The following is a 20631-nucleotide window of genomic DNA, read 5'->3' on the forward strand; positions in this document are numbered from 1 at the left end:
CACCACCCTTTAGCGCTCATGGGAAGTGAGCTGGTCCTATTGGAATGCTGCAGCCTGCCAACAGCCAGAGTTCAGAGGAAGCTTATTCTCACTCACGCCACTCACTGAACTCCTCCACCCTTTTTGCATAAAGTAATTGCTGTCAGGGAGTGTGCACTGCAGAGAGTTGCTTGGGCTCGACAAGCACAGAGGCTGAGATTAGGGAATAAAAGAGCTAAGTCAGTGCTACTTAGGCACTCCCAGATCCAGCGTCTGTCATTGTGCTGCTATGGATGAGGGCTGACAGTGATGAATATTGGCCAAAAGTTGGTATTCCACATGATGATTTTCCCTAATGAGAATTGATGAATGCGGGAGGGAGGGACTCAGGATTGTGTGATGAGAGGAGGGACCGCTCATTAGAAGCCAGTCATGCTAAATTGAACGGCTTTAAGGTGGGCAGGACTGCAGGGCTGAGCTATGCCACTCCAGCAATTCTTCAACAAAAACGTCAGCTGATATCATTGATCAATACCGCCTCACGCAGAAGTGTGTCAAATGAGAAATATCCATAAGAGGAACAAAATCAATAGGCAAACTCCTCCCTGTGCACAAATAGCATTAAGCAATACTGTCCACATAGCAGAGCTTTTATTAGTTGTGTGTCAGCGTCCACATATGTTACCAGAGATCTATAGCAATCTGAATCCATATGCATGAAGCTGGGGTGAACACCTGGGTGTGGGATAGTCGTGGGCCTCTGCTGTCCCAGCTGCAGCCACACCACCCGGGGAAGGGGAGTAGGGCCGCTGCACTAGCAGATGGCATTGTGGGCTTTGAAAAGCCGTGGCCCTGAACGAGCCCCAGGCAGCCCCAGAGGCCAGCACTCAGCCAAAGCTCCACATGTGGCCATCCAGGAAGGACATTAAGTGGATAATAGTTAATAGCGAACCAGGTCATTTACTATCATGTGCGTACTTTATCGAGCAAAACCACCACTACTGTGTGCAGAAGGGGCTGTGGCTAAGAGAAGGTTTAACTTTTAGATGCAGATGAAAGTGCTAAATGTTCATGTCACGTGTTCATGTCACGTTCCTGGATAAACATTGTGCAATACTTCAGGTCATTTATTGGCTTGTTGTGGGGTTTATGAAAAAGAAAATGAGTGCCCATGTTGTTCTTTCAGTCATATGACTGACCACAGAATATGGCCTTGCGCATTTCAACATTTTCCACCCTAGATGTTATGGCCCCCTCTCCTTTACGGGGCCTATGGCCATGTGATGTGTCACTCCACTATGGTTAAGTATAGATGAAGAGATAGCCTCTTTAATATCCAGGAGCTCATTTCACAGTGGCTGGCAGGTCACAGCACGATGACAGCTAAACAAGCCAGGCTACAGACTGGAACACAAGCCACACAGGGCATGTGGACTGTGGCCTGTACAGTGGATACCAAACACTCAAGATGGACTGTTGTTAAGATACAGTTAGTGGTGAAAGCATACATGCATTTGTAATTTCCTCTTGTAAGTATGTCTGAATGATCAAATACATCAATTTGCAAAGAATTCAGTTTTTGGAGTCCACCAGCCAGAACAATGAGATTCTCCACATATAACTTAATCTTCAAGGACAGAATGTTTTCTGTTTCTTACCAGCAGTGATAGACTTTGTCATTGGCAGATGCAAAGCAGGGATATCTAGGGACAGATAATAGGATTGCCTTGTCTACATTGTATTTTCTCTCAAAAGTGAATTAGGATATCTTTTTTCGTCACAAAGAGAAATAATGTATCCTATAGGTGCATTCAAAACCATTGAACCATTTCCTTCTGTTTTCATAATTGGTTTTAACTGCAAGTTCCTTCAAACATCTAGCCATCACCATCTTGGATTTTTCTAATATTTCTATTCATGAAGCCCTCTCTTTATTCCCTTCCTGTTGAAATGACATGATTTCTAATCAGCCAATGCAATGTCTGACTGCACTGGAGTCATTAAACCTGCCTCTACACAGACACATGCACACATCCCACTGTCTGCATAGACTATTAGAGAGATGGAAGATTATGGCCTAAATGAAGCAATTAGTTACGCAAACCTAATGATCATCTTATTTGTGTGTATGAGTCAGATCCATTTTCCCCTTGCTCAAGTCAAGTATTGCTTCCTCTCAAATGATTTTGTAGCAATTGAGTAAAAACAACAGCAGCATCAACAACAAAAACAACATCAAGAGCCATAATGAAAGGAGTGCAGGCAAAGGCACTCAGGCGATTGCATCCATTACCCCTCTCTCCTCTACAGTATATGGACCCCTTCATAGGGATTACCCCTGGATCCAGAGAGGTTGATTATTAGACGCTCGCAAAGGTTTCGTTTGAATCGCCCCAGTTAAACGAGAAATTGCAGGCTGAGGAGAGAGGCTAATAACAGTTATTAACCCCGTGCAGGCGGCAGTGTAAAAGAGCGCCACAATAACGAGGTGCACCACCAAGGTTTGAGGCGCAGCGTAGCTAGCACACCCCGAGGAGAAGCTAACTTATTAAAATAATGAATTAGCCGACCAGATTACTGCAGCCTGCGGCAAAGGCAATTATCCCCCTTCAAATCCCTGGACAGGGCTCCCTAGCGCCACCATAAAACAAGTGCTCGGAAAGCAGGAGCCCTCCGCTCCACACAAATGAATAGGCTGTTAATTAGGATCTCTCCCGCTGCGGGTAGCCTTCCCACTGCCATAACAGAAACCACTTCCACGACAGGGAGGGGAAGAGGGGGAAAATACAAGGAGGATACACTGAATGAGTAGGATTGCAAAAGATAATGAAACATGTAAAGAGTGAGGAAAAGTAAGGCTGCTAATAGTTTAAGTAGAAAGAAAAATGCAAAGAATGACAACGCAAGAGCTAGTTTGACTGATACAGAAATGTCAGGAAACAATGGTGGCCCGAACTGAGAGCTGTGTGAATTCCCTGCACATTGTTGTGTTCTCTGCTAAACAATTGATGGCTTTATTGTGCAAGGCCAGGTCCAGTAGAGCTGGTTCTGTAGAATCAGCGCCTTCCTTCATCAATTACACCTGCATAAGATATGTTTTACAGGATGGCAATTCAAGGACCAAACTGTGATCTTAGAAAGCATTCTATAAATCAACATTTTTTTAATAATTGTAAAAAACTATTGAAGATCACCTCAAAGTGGGAGTGTTCTTGTCATACAGGTTTGGAAGTGAAGTAGGCCAATGGCCACCCTGAAAAAGAGCCTGCTGTACTTCATGACTTATATACAGCCCATAATGGTTATAAATACTAAAGCATCACACAGTTGACATCATGAACCAAATCTGGCCACCTTCTGCGATCACCTTCCAAATCCACACCAGTAGAAATCACAAAGTTTTGAAGGCTGGACTCACCTTGTCCTGTATAGCTCCACTTATAGAGAGCAGGGAGATTTCTAAAGTGTCAAAGTGGAAACTGTGCCAAAGGGATAACTGCTACACATATTAAAGTTCAGCTACACATTAAGATCTTTCTTGTGCATTTCAGTTACAAATCCCATGTGAAAGAGCCATTTATATACTTGATAAGTCTCTTTCTTTCCACTAGTGGTAAATATTGGCAGATGTATCTGGTTTACATTTTAATTATTTGATCATTTGCTTGTGAAGTCTTCTCCTTGTACGGCACATGTTGTCTTTATATGCAAGGATTACCATTGACTTGTGGATAATTGTGGTTTTCAGAAGGAATATTAAGTCCTGAAGAAGAAACAACATTTAGTTTGTTATGGAAATATTCCATAATGTCAGTTTCTCTTGGGTATGCCACTAATTTTAATTAGCAAAGACGTCTATATTTACCTTACAGTGAACTGAATTGCATTTCAATGAAATCACACAGTGCTGTATTTACTGTATATATGTATATAGTCGTTTGAAAAAATAAACATTGTGTTAATAGTTTAAAGCATACTCTTTATAGTGCAATTTGCTCCCAAGAGGACTATTATATAGTCACACCAATATGCAAGGCACAAAACAAGACATTATGCCAGTGTACTGTATGAATATGCCTGCAAGGCTCAACATGAATGCAATTTCGTGTAATTTGAATGCCTTTCATGAGGCAAGGACTCTTTTGAACTGTCTTAAAAAGCTCATCCACCATAGTAGCTGCCAGTGGCCCTGGATACAGAGGAGTCATGTCGACAGGCCCAATTAATGATGGGCGTCTGAGAGTGAATGAATGAGGAGCTTTGAGAGGATTCCTCCACCTTAAATCCCCCTGTGCTGCTGCTCCCAGACTGCCTGTGAAGAACAATCAAACGGCAGCAACCCCCTCCTATTTATCACTTTAAGACATTAGCCAGACATGGGCCTGAATATTAACCAGCTCCTTTTCCAGGAGAGTTCCACACCAAAGGCTGCGTGTGGCAACATACATTTTTAATCACAGGGGAAAACGAGGCCTCTCAATCGCTCTCATCTATTACTGTGTGCTTAACTCTCTGCATTTCTTTTTCTCCAAGGCTCTCAAAACAGATACTAGCCGTCATTGTCATTGCTCTTTTCTTGAGGTTATTGGTTTTAACATTTATACATTCCTCAAAGATGATGATTTTAGACTCAATTTCATTCTGCCCTTTCTTAATTGAGTCTTTTTCTCGTGCAAATTGTTTGTGAAGCAGAATATGACTCTCTATCTTGACTATGCTGACAGAGTTGACTTCCCTGGGTCGACTGTGTGTCATCCTGTGTAGGACAACTGGGCCGAGGCAGTGGAGCGTGAGTCGGACGTCCACAGCTTAATTGGAGTCATGTTCTCCAGAGCCTGGAGCTGCTCCTCTCCCTGCTCCAGCCTCTCTGCTGCTGGGCCTGTGGTGAAGCAGGAGGGTAGGGCGGGGGTACCAGGCATGCAGGGAGATGATCTGTTCACCCGACCCTCTCCCTCTGGGTCCCCCCACTGTGACACATGGCACCCTGGTGACAAGGTCACTCTACTGTTGTGGCACCACAGGGGGCCTTATTATCAGGAGAGAAGACATCCTTAAGAAGAATCTAAAGCGATATGATCTCCAATCACATGTATCCATGCAGGACAAGGTTTTTTATATCCAGGAGCTTTCTTTGGAAGTTTTTCAAGGGTAAAAATGTACTAATTATTAATAAACTATCTTTAACAGAATCCAAATATATTTAAATTTCTGTTTAAAAAAAATTATATATTATTTTACTAATTTTATACTTTATTCAAAATAGCATAGATCATTAAGACGTCATCGAGGATAGCTTCCAACTGAATTGTGTTCGGTGAAGGCATGAACCGTTATTCTATAAAATGAGAAGTTAATAAGACAAGCAATGCACTAAAGTTTTGCTCTAGAAGTTAAAAAGCTTTCTTAGCAATATTTTTTTCAGTCTATGTCCCATTTGTTTAGGTAACCATTTATTAATCACTGTTTAGTGAGGAAATTACAGAAATCAGTTAAATGAGGTATAGCATGCACGGGCTGGCTCTGCACTGCCAGCATTTATCAATCTCAATCTCTCTCACAGGCGGAGAAAGTGAAAACTAAGGAAAGTCATTTTGTGCCCAATGAAAGTTTTCCTTTGGAAATTTTGCTTTCCATTAAGAATTAAATTAAGCACTGGACCAGTGCTTTCTGAAAAGACCAACCGCTCCAAATACACACACTTCTAATTTGTGATTTATTATGTTCTTGATGTGTTAGGAGCATTGGTTTTCTGTTGAATGAGTGGCGGCTTATCCGCTCCAGAATGTCTACAGTATGTGTGTGTGCACACATTCATGTGCATTTACCAGTGCATGTGTGTCACGGAGGGGGGTGAGGCAGAGTGTGCGGCCATCACTCACTGCTGCAGGTCAGCCCTCACACGTGACAGCAGGTGACCAGTGTCAGACAGGAAAGGTCACAGGCCTGCAGTCACCACTCTCACAGTTTCCACAGCTTAAAAATCCTGCAGAAATCCATTCAACATTTGAAAACAAATCCTCTTCCTACCACGCCGTCAAGGTATCGTCTGAGTTTTGGGTCATCGTTTGGTATCTATTGGCTAAGCAGCTAAACGTACAAGCTCACATAGCTGGATGTCTTTTGCCTGATGTGTTTTCTCTGTCCTGCTCTCCTGTCACTATTTCACTTTTTTCTCAGAACTTAGACGACACGTAGCCTTTCTTCCAGGCTCGTCTGTCTGCACGGACCCTGATGACAGTGAAGTCTGGAGGCAGTGTTTTTGAACCACTTTCAGCCTTGCTTCTCTGAGTGGGAGTCCTCTGACTTGAAGGTACTACCTTATTTGTCTAATGTTTGACGCACATTTGACATTCACCTGTGTGTGTGTGTGTGTGTGTGTGTGTGTGTGTGTGTGTGTGTGTGTGTGTGTGTGTGTGTGTGTGTGTGTGTGTGTGTGTGCGTGTGTGTGTGTGTGTGTGTGTGTGTGTGTGTGTGTGTGTGTGTGTGTGTGTGTGTGTGTGTGTGTGTGTGTGTGTGTGTGTGTGTGTTTGCATGTGTGTTGGTGTGGACCTCGTTCACAGGCCCATTAGTTAAATATATAAAATGTATTTCTTTTTCATCTCTGTATCGCCTAAGGGGTGTTTTTCCTTGATTGCATTACAAGTAAGCTTTCCCTCATTAGTGGTAAGAATATTTAAATGTCTTATTATAGACAGGAGACTCCAGAAAATGCACGCTAATATTTGTATCTTTCTTGTGAGTGCAAGCAAATTTGTATGTTTTCCTGAGTAAAATGTTCATTGTTTAGGTTTTAATTTTCAGGGAGGATAAAATCTGCCGGATGAAGATTAGCTGTGAAGTTTTACGTAGGGAACCTTTGTACTAGCCCCTCCATTGTGGGAAAAGGGCATTGATAGGAAGGCAGATATAACTGATCAATAAGTAGTGCAGTTTTCTCCCCGGGCGTTCTTTCATATCTCTCTCTTGTTTGTGTTTTAAAGGGGTCGGGGGTAGGGTCTGGTAAAGTGGTGGGGTGGGCGGGCTTGTGCCCCTTTATCAATCAGGATTTTAATTACACACGTCTAGGGCGACAGCTAGATTAGAAACCAATCGACGCTATCGGCCACAAAATCTAATTACTGTTTATTGACAGATAAGGGCAGGCCCCCTTCACTTTTTCCAAATAAGATAAACCTCCCCCTCATACACAATGAAGAGCAGCTCATACTGTCCATGAAAGACTATGATAAGTAAACCCCCACCGGAGAATTCCTCTATGCTTATGCAGAGACATTACCTCTATGGACTTCTCTGTTATAGATGACACAGGATCAGTGTGAGGGAGCCACATTACACCTCTACTTTAAAGTGCATGGGCTTTGTAATAGTAGAAGCCTTTTGCTAATACAGTACATGTGTGCTGAGGATGTCTTTCATCTTAGTAACCTTAAACCCCATAAACTTTAGTTACTCCCTTTTATTGTGCAAGTTTCTCATAAATCAATGGAGTCTTAATGAGGAGTAATGAGTGACCCTTAACCCCGCCGAGTGCACACAGGTGACCCATCCTGCCTCCTGTAGACACACATCTCCCCTGAGGACAGTCCATCCTCACCCTCCTCCCTTCTCTCTAAGCTAGAAACTGCCCCCCCCGCCCCAACACCCTACGCACCCTAAGCCCGTATCGGCCGCTTTACAGCCTCCGTCACTGCGCAATGCACTCTGCCTTTAAAGCCGAGAATCTGCCTCAGGTAAATATGGAGTAAATGATTGGATTATTGTTCTTTCATTTGGCTGTGTAGTAATGGCTGGATTATAAACATTGCAGAGTATAGATTTCCTGTCAGATCCTATGAATCAGACATCCTTATCTCATTTCCAGACTGCCGCTCCACCCAGCACTGCCTTCTCCCAGCCAGGGAGTCTGGGGGAGCGTGGGGAAGCCATGGACGTGCGTGCACACACACACAGACACATGCAGATATAAACATAAACAGACAGAAAACAGGACACGGTTACACACACACGGGTTAGAGGGAGAGAGAGACTGTTGTCACCCAGCAGAGCACAGGCACTCCAAAGTCCATTCGAAGATTTCAAAAACCACTTAGGCCCCCTGTCCATATTTGTTAAGCAAGTAAATCTAAGGGCTACGGCGCACTGAATTCAAAGAGAGAGAAGAAACGGCGATGTGGAGAGCATGAGAGAGAGGGGGAAAGGGAGATAGATGTCTCCCAAATGAAATTTAGGCGAGGGTGGGATGGAGGGTGGCCGACAGCAGGTGGAGGGAAAGAGGCTTTGGACTCTCTGATTTGGTTTGAATCGCGCAGATAAAAATGTTTGGGTTTGAATTATGCAGCCGTTTTGACCATGGCTGGAGATTGATGCCTGATTCATCTGATGCTTGGACATCATATAAGTAGTTGGGTCTGATATGTTTCATGTTTTTCTCTCCCAGCCTGCCTTTCTGCCTCTTGGCTGAATTTCTTTTCACTGGATTACCAACACTGTAATTGAGTTAAGGAGCTGTGTGGACCAGTAACCGCCGCACAAGCGTGCTTTTGTTGGAATCCATAAAAACTCACCGCAGAACTATGGGTAGTCAACAAAACCACACGCGCAGAAATTGTATTACAAAGATGTAGGGTGCATGTACACAACTATGCAAGTGCTGAGATTCTAAAGCCTAGAAGAACACAAATGTGAATCGTTTAAAGCTTTCATTCTTCCTTATTTAAACGTGCCATTCCAATTGCACATTAAAGTGCAAGAGAAGGCAGGAGAAATGTGCCCTTATCATAGGCAACAGTAATGTTCGCCATGATCATAATTCTTTCGAAGCCGACATTCAGAAAACCATAAGAAAACCCCATGAAATCACATTTGTGGATAATATTGCAAAGGCAGAAAGGACCAGCTCTTCTGTACATAAACCAGCATTGATAAAGTATAACTAAGAATGTTTTTTTTTAATTAATCTGCCACTTATATTCATGGTTAATCAACATATTGTTAAGCCTATAACATGTCAGACAATACTGTTGTCACAATGTCTTCCAAAACCACAAATTAACGTCCTAACCAAAAGTTATCCAGTTTGGAATGATACAAAGCAAAGAAAGCCAACAAAATTAAATGTTGGATTAAAAGGCGAATCAATAATTTAAACAGTTTCACATTAACCATTATAAAAACCTTTGTTATATAAACTGAATAAAATATTGTACGACTTCATAAAATCAATCTTCTTTTTATTAGGAATGATAGATCCTGGCGATATCTCAATGACAATACATATTACAGCCATCTATCTTGTGGCTCCTACTTTAAATTTTGACTGTTTATGTTGGCTATTAAAAAAATAAAACCACACATGAATTCATAAATTAAGCGATATTCTGCTTCACAGTCTGGATGATCTGTCTATGGGTGGTTGAGAGCCGCTCACTGGTAGTTAATATGCCTAACAGAGGGAACTGAACAGGACCGCTGTTGTCATTCCTTAGTGCTGAAGCGCTGTGCCATTACATTTATAGATTTTCTCTTTGATGGGATAATTTGGTCTTTATATCTCTCACAAATGAAGTGATCCTCAGTGCTCCTTGCACAGCTCAATGTGCAGGTCCCATTTTCAAATACAGTTAATTGCATTCGAAAAGAATCAATGATACTTTCACGGTGACAATATCATTCTTTTAATGTCACTTAATTTCCTCAGCGAAATGATTACATCAATAGCCTGGAACCCATTTCTATCTTTCAGCATGAATTAATCTATTAAGGACAATAATTACACGTTTGTAACGGATAGGTTTTTGTGCTCAGAAGTAAATGCAGTCGAGTCTCCATTGTGCGCCTGGTTGTTGGCACTATCCTGACTGTCATTCAGTTTATGAATTACACTATCACCCTGGGAAAATAAATAAATAAATAAAGGGTACCTCTGCTGCAGCTCCATGGTGGCCTTGTTGTGAGATAGCCCTCCCTCTAGTGGAGATGATAGAGTTGGTTAGTGCTGTCAGCTGGCTTCATGCTCTGCTCCACAGCTGAGGCAGTCAGGCAGTGATGAACAATGTAAAACGTGTGGAGGAAAAACCTTTCATGAGACAGGGAAATATAAAAAAAAACCGATATCAATCATTTCATAGAGAAATAAAAAATCACAATTCAAATCAAAACGATACAGAGGTTGTACAGTTAGATATACTGAATTGTAAAATGTATTTTAAATATGTTTTACATATTGATGTTTCTGGTATATATTGAGTTTTGATATAATACTGACGATGGGTGGGAACCAAAAAATAGGACTCGAGGACCAGATGCAGTCATGGGGTACTATGTGGGCTAGTGGTAATTAGCTTACATTTACTATAATGTATGCATTCATTGTTCTTTCAAATTGTGGCCTTCACAGTTTGAACCTACAACACATTTTCATACCAAACTACACTGAAAAACATACATATTTATATCCACCCCCCATAGAAGAGTTTGTGAATACCTGGGATATGTGATACAGCTGTGATCCCTGCAACAGACACTGCTATTATCCTCTTATTTATTCATCAATAGGAACGAAAAAAACGACTGCTGTGGTGTTTGCTGTCATCTGACTTTTGCTCAGGTGAAAATGTATCCAGCCCACCACAGGGGTTATGAGTACTAGAGAGGCGAAATATACACATTTGACATAATTCAAAACTTGAATTAGCTGTTTGGGAACTATGCCAAGTGACTAAAATGACTTTCCCTTACCTGCTGGGTGCAAAGGAATTCACGAAACGGTGAAATACAATTAAAACGGTCAATATTATCAAAATTCTGCGGTGTTTTTTTAACTTCTACAATAGTACAAAAAGTGGGAGTTGAAGTCACGAGACAATCAGGCGGAACGGTTACATTTCCTTGTTCTCTGAATCACATTTGACCCCGCTCACCCCGGGGCTGCAGCCGGTGAAGGTGTTTGTTTAGCCACAGGGTGCGCGCCGGAGGAGGGGTTGATAGTGAAGCTGCGGTGTGTGACAGTTACACGGAGCGCTCAGACACGCAGAGACAACCACCAGCACAACCACAACCTGGAGCCACGGTGCGCAGTGCTCAGCCGGGGAGGTGACAACATGACTTGTCCGAGTAAGGTACACTATACATTCATCAACGTTTATTTTCCTGTTTCACATTCGCACCACAGCGTTTTGTTTTTTCCCAGTTCCGAGTAGTTTTTTAATTAAAAGAAAGTAAACATGTGTATGCATTTTAAATGTTAGCATCGACGCACCTGTAGCTAAATTACATTAGTGTGCACGCGGGTTAGCTCTAATTGAAACGTGTGTAGTCCGCACACTGTACCTTTTCCTCTGGGAATGGTGACAGAGTTACGTTATTGATTTTACCATTACTCTATGCATGAAAAGGTTACATATGGAGACTTTGCGAGGCCTAGCTGAAATTCGGAGGTACAGTGTTAAATGCAAACCATTATCAATGCAGATTTATATACTAGTTTTTGCAAATTTATTTGTATACATGCTAATTTATATTATGTAGTATTATGCCCTGTCTCACAGCAGAAACGAGTTAATATCCACAGACTTTAATGACTTACTTCTGTATAAAAAACGAAATAAAGTCATTAATTTGTGACTTTATCAAATTACATTAGCTGGCAAGACTGCTTAGTTACTTTATTTTCTAATGTTACCTATTGTCCAGTAAATCTGACAAAGTTAATTTACTGTTTATCTATTGCACCTTATATCAACATGTAATACAACATATATACACAAGCAAGCATGAGCTAAACAGTGAATACATGCAGATATCTCAGATTTTATAAAAATGATTACAAAAAATGAAAGTCAAAATCATTTAAACTAAACAAATAAATATCTAGATTATTAACTCTGCTCCTGGTTGTCGTACTGCACTAACTTTGTCATGCCATGTGGGATGGAGTGTTTGCGCAGCTCTATTCTTTATGTGTATCAGATCCCTTCTTGTCAAATCAACTGTCACATGCCATGACTTTTTTTTCATAACAGCTGATAAGAGGCAACGATAGCAGCAGCAGGGCTTTCATAGCTCACACTGCGTGACAAAAGTCAGTGGAAAGGCTTGGGAGGCCAGAGGAAAATATGCAGAAATATGATTTATCAAGTGAAGGCTTTTATCAACTTGAAAGACAAACGCAGGATAGATGCCAGGATAATGTTGCTGTCAGTCATAAGAAAGGACCACCTCTTTTGAGTAGTTACTAAGTCTCTCAATTTAAAATGTTGCAGGATCAGCTATTTGCTCTACTAGAATGATGTTGTGTTCTCGTGATTTGACTCAAAATCAAGGATGTTATGACAGTTTTGGTGGCATACAATATATACAAATAGTTTTTACAATCCAAAAGAGATGGATTAGAATGCCACAACTTTTCAAATGAAAATGCTAGTTTTAGTTGATCATTGTGTATCTTGTTTGTGCTTTGTAAGGAGAACAGTTATTTTCATTTTGTTCTTTTCATTATAAGCACATTGTCTTATTGAAGAACAGTTTGATGGTGATTGTATTCCTCTTTAAGAAACTGACAGGTGTTTGATTTGGTAATCAATCTTAATTGGGTTTTCATTTATTTAGTCATTTGTTTTTGTTACAAAAAGAGAGCAGATGCTGTGTGATCTGTGCCACTATGGAGGCACTCTTGCTGCACATCAATAGGCCTGTGATGATCAATAGGGATTGCGTGTTATTTTTGCATTGATTATAGAAACGTGAGCCGATGAATGGAACTGGATTCCTCTCCATGGGTTACACCGGTCCTGTTCAGGAGAGACAACGCAGCAGAGCGACCTAACGCACCTTTTCGCATGAATCTGCTGGTAGATCTCGACTCCTCCTCACTCACTCTGAGGTAGCTGAGGACTGTTGTCAGACACCTCGTGAGTTCTTGAGAAGTGCTGCTTCTTTTCTGCTCGACTCATCCAAGTGTCAGCCATTGCCGGACTGCTCATTTCTCCCAAAAAGACGCCATGGTAAGCTCTGCTCTTATAAAGTGGGGATACAGTAACATGGAGACCCTCACCGACTGTGAAATGGTATCTGCATTCTCTGCATTCTTACGGAGCTTGATCAACAGTGAAACACAGGCGCTCCTAAAGCTGGGGTTAGAGAAGACAGAGCTGGATTTTCCGCTGCGTTAGAAGTTGATGGGCTTCCAGAATATGAGTTATGGCTTGAGATCATCTCTCACAGGCGGTGAAAGGTTTCACAATGGTACCTCACATGTAACACTCGCAAATGGAGCTAGCGACACAGCTCAATAAATACATTTACTGTCCTTAGTGGGTTGAAAGCTATTGCTTTATGAAAGTGAAGTGCAGATGCACTCCACTGCTGGAGCTTCTATGCTGTGGTTTAGGCTGCTGTCAGCTTTGACTTTATTATGTGTTGTATAACAGTACAGCCTACTTTTAAAATCTTACAAAATACACGAAAACTATTTTTTTAATTAAGTTGAGACATCATAGCTGAAGTGAGTGAAGTCATTGTGCTTTGGCTTTCTTTTTGCCTTTGTGTGATCTCATCGTAATGAATATTATAATTATATATAATTGATGGCATACTGTATAAAGAAATATGGACAGTGAGAAAAAATGCTTTTCATTTCAAATTCATCAAATATGAATTACAAAAAAATGGAGATGCTTTACTATAAAATACAATAATTGTTGAAATTGTACGAGTACAGAAAGAAAGCTTTTTCTATTAGATATTCCACAAATGCTTGCTGCATGCACTGACCCAGACTTCCATTGAATATCTCCATTCATATTTCAATGTGAGTATACAGTAGGACATCCAGAATTGTTTACTAAATTCAGATAAAAACGTTGCATGTTTACTTTGCGTCTCTGTTGTGTGATCGGTTGTCTATGTGTGTGTTGTATCCGAGCAGAGTGTGTGTGAGTGAGCGTTTGGATCCCTCCTCCCCAGTGCTCCGCCGGCCCCTCTGTCGCTTTAAGTCCTGCCCCTCGGAGCCAGCCAACAGCAGCTGTTCCATATTCATCAAGCCCTTGAGTCTTAAAGAGCCCTATCCCGAGCAGGCAAAGAGTCATTCCCCTCGCTCGCGCTCTCATGCTCTCTCCATCTTAGCGCTCATCCCGCTGCTGCCTGCGCTTCTCTCTCTGTCTCACCCCCCTTTACCTCTCCGTCTATCTGTCCCTCCCCCTGCACACGCTCTCTCTCTTTCTGACACACACACACACTTTCACTTACATACACTCAGACACACTCTCTACAACACATAATCACGCACTCACTCCACACACACGCCGCTCCAACATACCTGTGCAGGCTGGGGGGAGCGTGCTGGAGGGGGCTTTTCTGCAGCGTTGTCTCTGAGGGTGCTGTGCCATCATTTGGGGAAGAAGCGGGTCTCAATTGTTTTCTCTTTCCTCTTCCTCTCATTCCTGGAATGCTAAAACTGGACTGATGGACATTTCAGAACTTTGCCTTCCCGACCCTCTCAGCTATCATAACCAGTAGGTGCACCTTCTTTCCTTCCTTCACTTTTAACCTCTTTGTTGTAATGCAGTTTTTATTTATTTTCTGTCTTTTTTAACTTCTCATTTGTAACAGTGCCTGCTCTAGTTTTGTTTCCTAAACCCCACCAGTTTCAGCCCTGAACTTTTTCCTTTCTTTAGCAGTGATTTAGTTGTTCCTGAATTCCTTCTTCTTGCTGTATTCCCTTTCATTTCTACTCACACTCTTAAAAATTCACTTTCTCTTGTTCATTGTTTTAAGGGCTCCTAAATCATGTAGGACTTGACAGTGTAGAGCAACAGGGCAGGTGCGCAGTGTGTGTGTGTGCGAGTGTGTAGATTTATTGTGTGAGCACATCATGTATGTCAGTCTTTATAAATGTCACCCCGAGCATCGCTGATTGATTTAGCGTGCCCTTCAGCAAAGTGTGTGTTTTCTTCTTAAAGAATTTGGGGTACCTGTCCGGTTGGGTTAGGAGGTTGTTTGCTGATGGCTTTGTTCCTGCATCGGGCCGTCCAGGGGGAGTAATATTTTAAGGACATGCGATTAACGTGAAGCCGTGGAATCGGCGAGGATAAATTACACAGTTTAATATTTGTTGCCAGAGAAAGAAATGAAAGGACCCTTTAACCTCAGCGTGTCCCAGCCAGCGGCACGAGGCGCGCTGCGTGTGGACTGCTCCTGCTGGGACAGCTCCTTCACACTCTTAACTTTGCAAATCCATCCATAGCTTACATTTTAAACAAAGTCAATCTCAAGGTAGGGAACATATTTATTTGTCAATTTCAAAAAATGTCATGGAATTTAATGAAATAACTTCAACATATCCCTGTTAATGTCTCAACCAAATTCAGGCATTAGGTGTGTGTTGAGATTTGTTAAGATTAATAGATAATGTAATCTATCGTTATTATATGATATACAATGTTTGATAGATATTATTGATGAAGTAGCATATGTGCAAAAGTGGGGTATTGTGGAAGACCAGATGTTTAAAGACGTTTAATTCACAGTTTCCTTTTAACTGAGCATATTGAGACAATTTACATTTCATTCGGTTTCTTGTCAGTTGTCCTAAACATTTCAGCTTACATTCTTAAATTCAGTATTTTGTAACTGATCTTTCAATGTACTGAACATGATTTATTGATATCATGATTGAGGAGTTTAGTCTTTTTAAATGATATGTTAAAGCAATGAAAATACTGAACATAATGTGTAAATGTAAAGTAAAAAGACACATTGCTTCACTTGACCTATTTGTTCACTGGTGTTTTTTGGACTTTAAGTCAAGTAGTTATTTCAAAAAGATTATCTTAAACATACATTAAATAATTGCCTTGGTTTTTCCTCTAAAACTAATTATTTCAACGTATTGCTACACCTTTTAAAAATGACACCAGCAGTAACAGATTTGTATCAAATATTGAAGTGTATTTATATTTGTATTGTAGCTTTCCCTGCATGTATTTCCTAAATTGGAAAGCAAAACTAATATTAATATTTGAAAGCAGGTCTTCACAACACCCCACAATACAATATTTTTATATTTTCAATAAATGATGATTCTGAAATCTGAGGAGGTTTTCATTTGCAAATATTATTTCTACAAATGCACTTCCCAACACATTTGGATCATATTCATTGCAACAAGGAGAAACCATATCAAAACTAAACCTTAATACATCAAAAAAAGTATTCAATCATTTTGGAAATAATTAGTTTAGAATGTTTTTAGTATCAGTGACTTTAATTGACCTTATCTCTTTTTTAGGTTTATCAGACACAATTAAGAAATGTGTTTCAATTGACTCTTAATTGTTATAGTCAATTTATCAAAAGTAAAACAATAAGTCCCTTCATTTGAACACGCTAGCACGTGCAATTAATCTTTACATTTAATTTGTTTTCTTCCTAAAAACATAAAACATGTAGTAGGAGGGTTATTGATTTAGATATTGTGTATTTAATAAAAGAAAGTACTGATTAATATTCAATGACACTGCAGAAGAAAGGAGTTGCATTTCTGTGTGCCATGTTAAAACATTTGATTAATGGATACATTCAAATGAACAGTGAACCGAGCAAAGCTGAGTAGCGAACAGGTGTTTGATGTATAAATAACTTTAGTGAAGACGTGTTTGGAAATTGTTGGTGGTAAAATGGGGATGCCATTTATTATCCCTTGTAACTCCTCAGCTTAAAAATCTGTCACAGTGACTTCTGAAGAAATGATGAGAGTAAATCAACATTTTCCCCACCAACAGTTAGTTATTTGTGGGCTCTCCCCAGCGTTGGCCTGAGTGTTGCTGGTCATTTTGTTCCAGCAGTGTGTGTCTCTCTGCTAATTGTGCAGCGGTATTTGCACCCCTCACTGTGGGCTGTGTGTCCGTGATGCTTGGGTGAGAGGATTAGTGGGACGTATGTGCTCCATGTAATTAGCACGGCACTGTTGTGGAATCACTGTAGTATACTCTATAGATTGACCCGAGGGCACTGCCTGGGAATAACATGGAAACAGAGTTTAGCCTTCAGAAGAGAGTGACACGCTATTCAGCACACTGGAGATATATTGTTTTTAGATTCACATATTTTACTAAAAGTTAAATACTCTATAATATGTAATTACCTCAAAATGGTATTCTTACATTGCTGCTGGTACACACTCCCCCTGTTATGTACATTAGCTTGAGTCAACATATGTCATGGCCCCTGCAGAGAGATGAGTCATTTACTGTTAGAGTCTGACAGGCTTATTGTTGATGTTGTATTGCAGTGGCAGTTCGCGCCACTCAGAAATCAGCCAATGCTGAGGATTGTCAGTTTGAGTTTCTCTGTGCTCGCTAGAAATCACACACACGCGGTCTGAGCGGCAGTGAATTGAGATGTGACTCCGCTCTGCTTCTAAATGTTCCATCAACACCCTGGCTTTCCTTAAGGGCATTGCCACTGCTAAAAAACCAACTAGGCTATCGAATTTCCTTTCATGAAATAAGAGCTTTTTAATGTATTTTTTAGAGAAAGCAAAAACAAGTTGGCACACAATGATGAATTAGATTTCAATTTATTTGACTTAATTCCCAGCTTGCTGCATTAGAGCCTGCAAACATCTCCAGCAGTCCGTCTGCTTGATTCTTATTAGGTTTCGGAAAACAAGGCGAGGGAATTGCATTAGTGTATCTTAAGTTAAAAGCTCTTTGCTCTTTGACCAAGTGTTTCATTGTTATTGGGTTAATCAGATTGTTGCTGTCTTCATGGAGATGCTATCGCAGGCTAGAGGCAGTGGTGGGTAACCAAAGCAGCCGTGCACAGACACTATCCAGATGGGATCAGCTTACGGTAATTTGGTTTCAGAATACATTACCAGAAGAGGCTCCTGGCCGAGAATGGCCACCGCGCTATGAGCCAGGAGCCGTGGCCTCTGTAGCTGCAGCTGACCAACCAACCCACCTGTCCCTCTCCCACCCTCCTCCTCCTCTCCCAGTACTTTTAGGGGTTGTGGGGATGTGTGCCTGTTTAAAGTAATGTTTTAAAAATTCCGTTTGTCACCCCATTCTAAATACTTCTTCCTTGTACCAACAGGGCTTTGTTGTCCAATTCATTAGAGAGATTCCTGAGTCCACTGGCCACGCTGGAGCCCTCTCATTTCTGGTATCTAGTATCATTACTTTCACTGTAAATATGTCACTCAGCTCAGGCTGAGTGGGGGGAGGGTGGAGCATGTTGTCCCTCTCCAGGCCAAATGGGGATGCAGAGTATATTGACCCTCTGGATGTTCACTGTTCTGTAGCTTCATACTTCTTAGTGCTTTCACTGTCTTTTAAATTATTTGTAGTAGATGTGTCTTATTTTTGGGTGATCTAGTATGTAGGTAATTGAGGAAAATTATAGAAAGAGCATGCATCCAAACTTATTCTGTTCTAAGATATGATAATTTGTTTTCAATACCATGCATACAAATCTGTCAAATTGGTCATATCGGGAGTGTAGCGGCCAAAATCCGCTACAGGGAGTACACTTTTTCAGTGTACACATAAAAGGAAGACTACAGAAAGTATCAAATTGTTTTTTTCAGTTAATGTTATTCTAACATGCTGTCCTCTGAGACCCCATCTGATATTTGGCCTTTACACCTCTCAGTGATTAGCCACCATGCATCTTTGGCTATTTCACAACATTAACCTGCACAGAAAACCACCAGCCGTCACCGCACGCGTCCCTCCTGATTTCTGATCCATGGTAACCTTGGACACCTCCACCGCAGTGTGAGAATCTGTTTTAAAATAACTAGGTCCATTAGTCGAGAAGCATAATGCTTGCCTACGTGGGCTCTCATGCCCTTGTGGCAGCAGAGTGCTATCACTGACACGGTTTGTCAGCACTTCTTCCTGTTGCTCCAACACTGAAGGGCTCCTCTTCATCTACACCATGCAGTATGGAGCAAACACTTACACACACAAAACATCTAGAATGCAGAAGTTCAGAAAAAATAAGTGCAATTTTTCTGCAATACACTTGAAAATACAGAGAATCCTAATTTGAAGATTTCTGTGTTTGCCATGTTTCCTACGGTATTCACCATTAGTAGTGTTTTAGATATGAAAGCCGACTAAAACGCTTCTGCTTTTCTATGTCCACTAATTCGTACTTGGTAAGGAAATGTGATGTAAGGTGCATAACTATATGGGTGTTTATCAGTGAAGGCTATTGGTATTGAACGGCCAGTTGTTTGAAGGTTATGTTTCAGAGCAGTAATTGAAATGCAAAATAACATTAGGATCGATGGTTAGCTTTGTTTATTTATGAAATCAATATTGAAACCGTCCGTCACGGTAGCCGCTCTGATTCTCTCTGACAGCTTCACCAAGTCTCCTCTTCATGGTCGGGGCGAGCCTTGCACCCATTACAGCTCTTAGGCCGACCTCTTTTTTTCTCTCACTCTATGTAAAGCTATGATTTAACGTTCAGGCTTATGTTAAAACACGCAGTCTGTCGTTTGAAGGAAAAACTGTGTGACTTGGCATCACCATCCGTTAAATAAAAAAGACTGAAGCAGTGTGCACAGTACCTATAGCAGCTATGTTATGGGTGTGTCATCCAGAGACAGAGAGTACTACTATCACTCATCCCTGATTTGCCCCAGGGAAGAAGATGGGACCAATAACCAGCCATTAACAGGGCAGTGTGCAAAAAGGCCAGCCACTACAGGCCTAGTTTCTCTGTGCTGAACAAGAAATTCTATTGACGTATCTGATTCTTTTGACCCATGTCAAATACGCATTTGCTTATATTACAGGAAATAACAAGGACCCTTTTTTTCTGAAATTTAAATATTCTATAATATCCTGTTTCTATAAATTGGATAGTTTTCAGAACTAAACATAATTCATAATTATTTACAAATACATTCATACTTTATATTATTATTATTTTTAACTTTTTAAAGAGATGCTTCGTATTTAATTTAGGTCAATCTGATTATCAGGCCGGGTTCTGCCTCTCCGTCCCACAAAACGTTATTCATTACAGGTTGCATTTGTTTGTCTCATGTCTCGTAAAACCCCTTGTTTACAACGTCACTATCGTAACACTATTATTCATCTGATCACTGACACATTTGTTCGTGTAAAAATGTGTGTGTGTGTGTGTGTGTGTGTGTGTGTGTGTGTGTGTGTGTGTGTGTGCGCGCCTCTCAGTGTGTATTCTTCCTCGAATTATACAACTGTGTGTCTTTTTCCCTGCTGGTCACAAAACATGTTCACATTAAAACGCCTCCTTATGAGACCACCCCCACAGTGCTAAGTGCAATCGAATGGCCGCATTGAGAGGCTGGTTGTTGAACCTGCCACTCGCAGAGCCCCTCCCTCGCAGTACATCCGCTGACACCAGACGTGGTGAGCGCTGAAATGTTTAGATTGCCCCCCAGAGGAGACGCATTAATTCAGGAAATATCCCCAAAGTTTAATTATTCCTGAATGGTGTGGTGGTGGACTTTACCGTATAAATCAGTTAGGCCCGCCCGTCTTTTTATTACCAGCACTATTTATGGGGAATGTGTGGCAGCTGGTAGAGATGAGCCTGTAAAAAGCTAGAGGCTATTGCTATGACTATGTCTGCTGCGGTGGCAGACACTCACAGCAG

General features: G+C 41.2%; 1 protein-coding gene across 7 annotated transcripts in view; it reads left to right on the forward strand.

The window, feature by feature from the left end:
• Nucleotides 1-10916: 10916 nt before the first annotated feature.
• esrrb (estrogen-related receptor beta) overlaps nt 10917-20631 on the forward strand; it is a 45165-nt gene continuing 35450 nt past the window's right edge. For 2 of the 7 annotated variants that reach the window (XM_034112156.1, XM_034112157.1), the window contains exons 1-2: nt 14091-14489; nt 18073-18141. In XM_034112156.1, the coding sequence (XP_033968047.1) occupies nt 14440-14489; nt 18073-18141 (119 nt within the window). In that variant the 5' untranslated portion in view covers nt 14091-14439. Of the gene's footprint in view, nt 11097-12715; nt 12981-14090; nt 14490-15162; nt 15250-18072; nt 18142-20631 lie in introns of those variants that run through there. The other 5 variants (XM_034112160.1, XM_034112159.1, XM_034112161.1 and 2 more) reach the window with 5 other exon arrangements.

The sequence above is a fragment of the Pseudochaenichthys georgianus genome, chromosome 22 (assembly GCF_902827115.2).
Source record: "Pseudochaenichthys georgianus chromosome 22, fPseGeo1.2, whole genome shotgun sequence".
Taxonomy (NCBI): Eukaryota; Metazoa; Chordata; class Actinopteri; order Perciformes; family Channichthyidae; genus Pseudochaenichthys; species Pseudochaenichthys georgianus.